General features: G+C 56.2%; 1 protein-coding gene across 1 annotated transcript; it reads left to right on the forward strand.

Annotated features, from left to right (window-relative positions):
- Window positions 1-131: 131 nt before the first annotated feature.
- On the forward strand, window positions 132-423 carry LOC107581217 (tetratricopeptide repeat protein 28-like; the record flags this gene model as incomplete). Its single annotated transcript, XM_016266742.1, has 1 exon — window positions 132-423. A coding segment is annotated over one exon (292 nt), but the record flags the coding sequence as incomplete, so codon positions are not given.
- Between the last annotated feature and the right edge of the window lie 38 nt (window positions 424-461).

Raw genomic sequence — 461 nt, forward strand, 5'->3', positions numbered from 1 at the left:
GTCTTTACTGTCACTTTTGATCAATTTAATGCATCCTTGCTGCATGAAAAGCTTGTTTCAGTTGCCTTTAAAAATCAGGTAAAAATCTGAATCCACTAATGCGTCTCTCTGATGTGTCTCTTCCTGGGTAGTTTGGTCTGTTTGGACCGCGCGCACTGGGCAGGGCTGTGCACGCCGCCGCCGATGGCCCGGGCCTCAGCAAGGCCGAGTTCATGGAGAAGGTGCGGCAAAGCAACGAGGCCTGCCAGCTGGGAGACTTCCAGAAGGCCGTGAAGCTTTACGGCGAGGCCCTACGCGCCGACCCGCAGAACTGCATCCTGTACAGCAACCGCTCGGCCGCCCACCTCAAACTGGGCCAGTACCAGACCGCCCTGGACGACGCAGTCAAAGCCCGCCTCCTTAACCCCAAATGGCCAAAGGTGAGTGTGTGGGCGGGGCTTCGCATCTTTTATTCCAGGTTA

Source organism: Sinocyclocheilus grahami, unplaced genomic scaffold, assembly GCF_001515645.1.
Source record: "Sinocyclocheilus grahami isolate Dianchi unplaced genomic scaffold, SAMN03320097.WGS_v1.1 scaffold114659.1, whole genome shotgun sequence".
NCBI classification, from domain to species: Eukaryota; Metazoa; Chordata; class Actinopteri; order Cypriniformes; family Cyprinidae; genus Sinocyclocheilus; species Sinocyclocheilus grahami.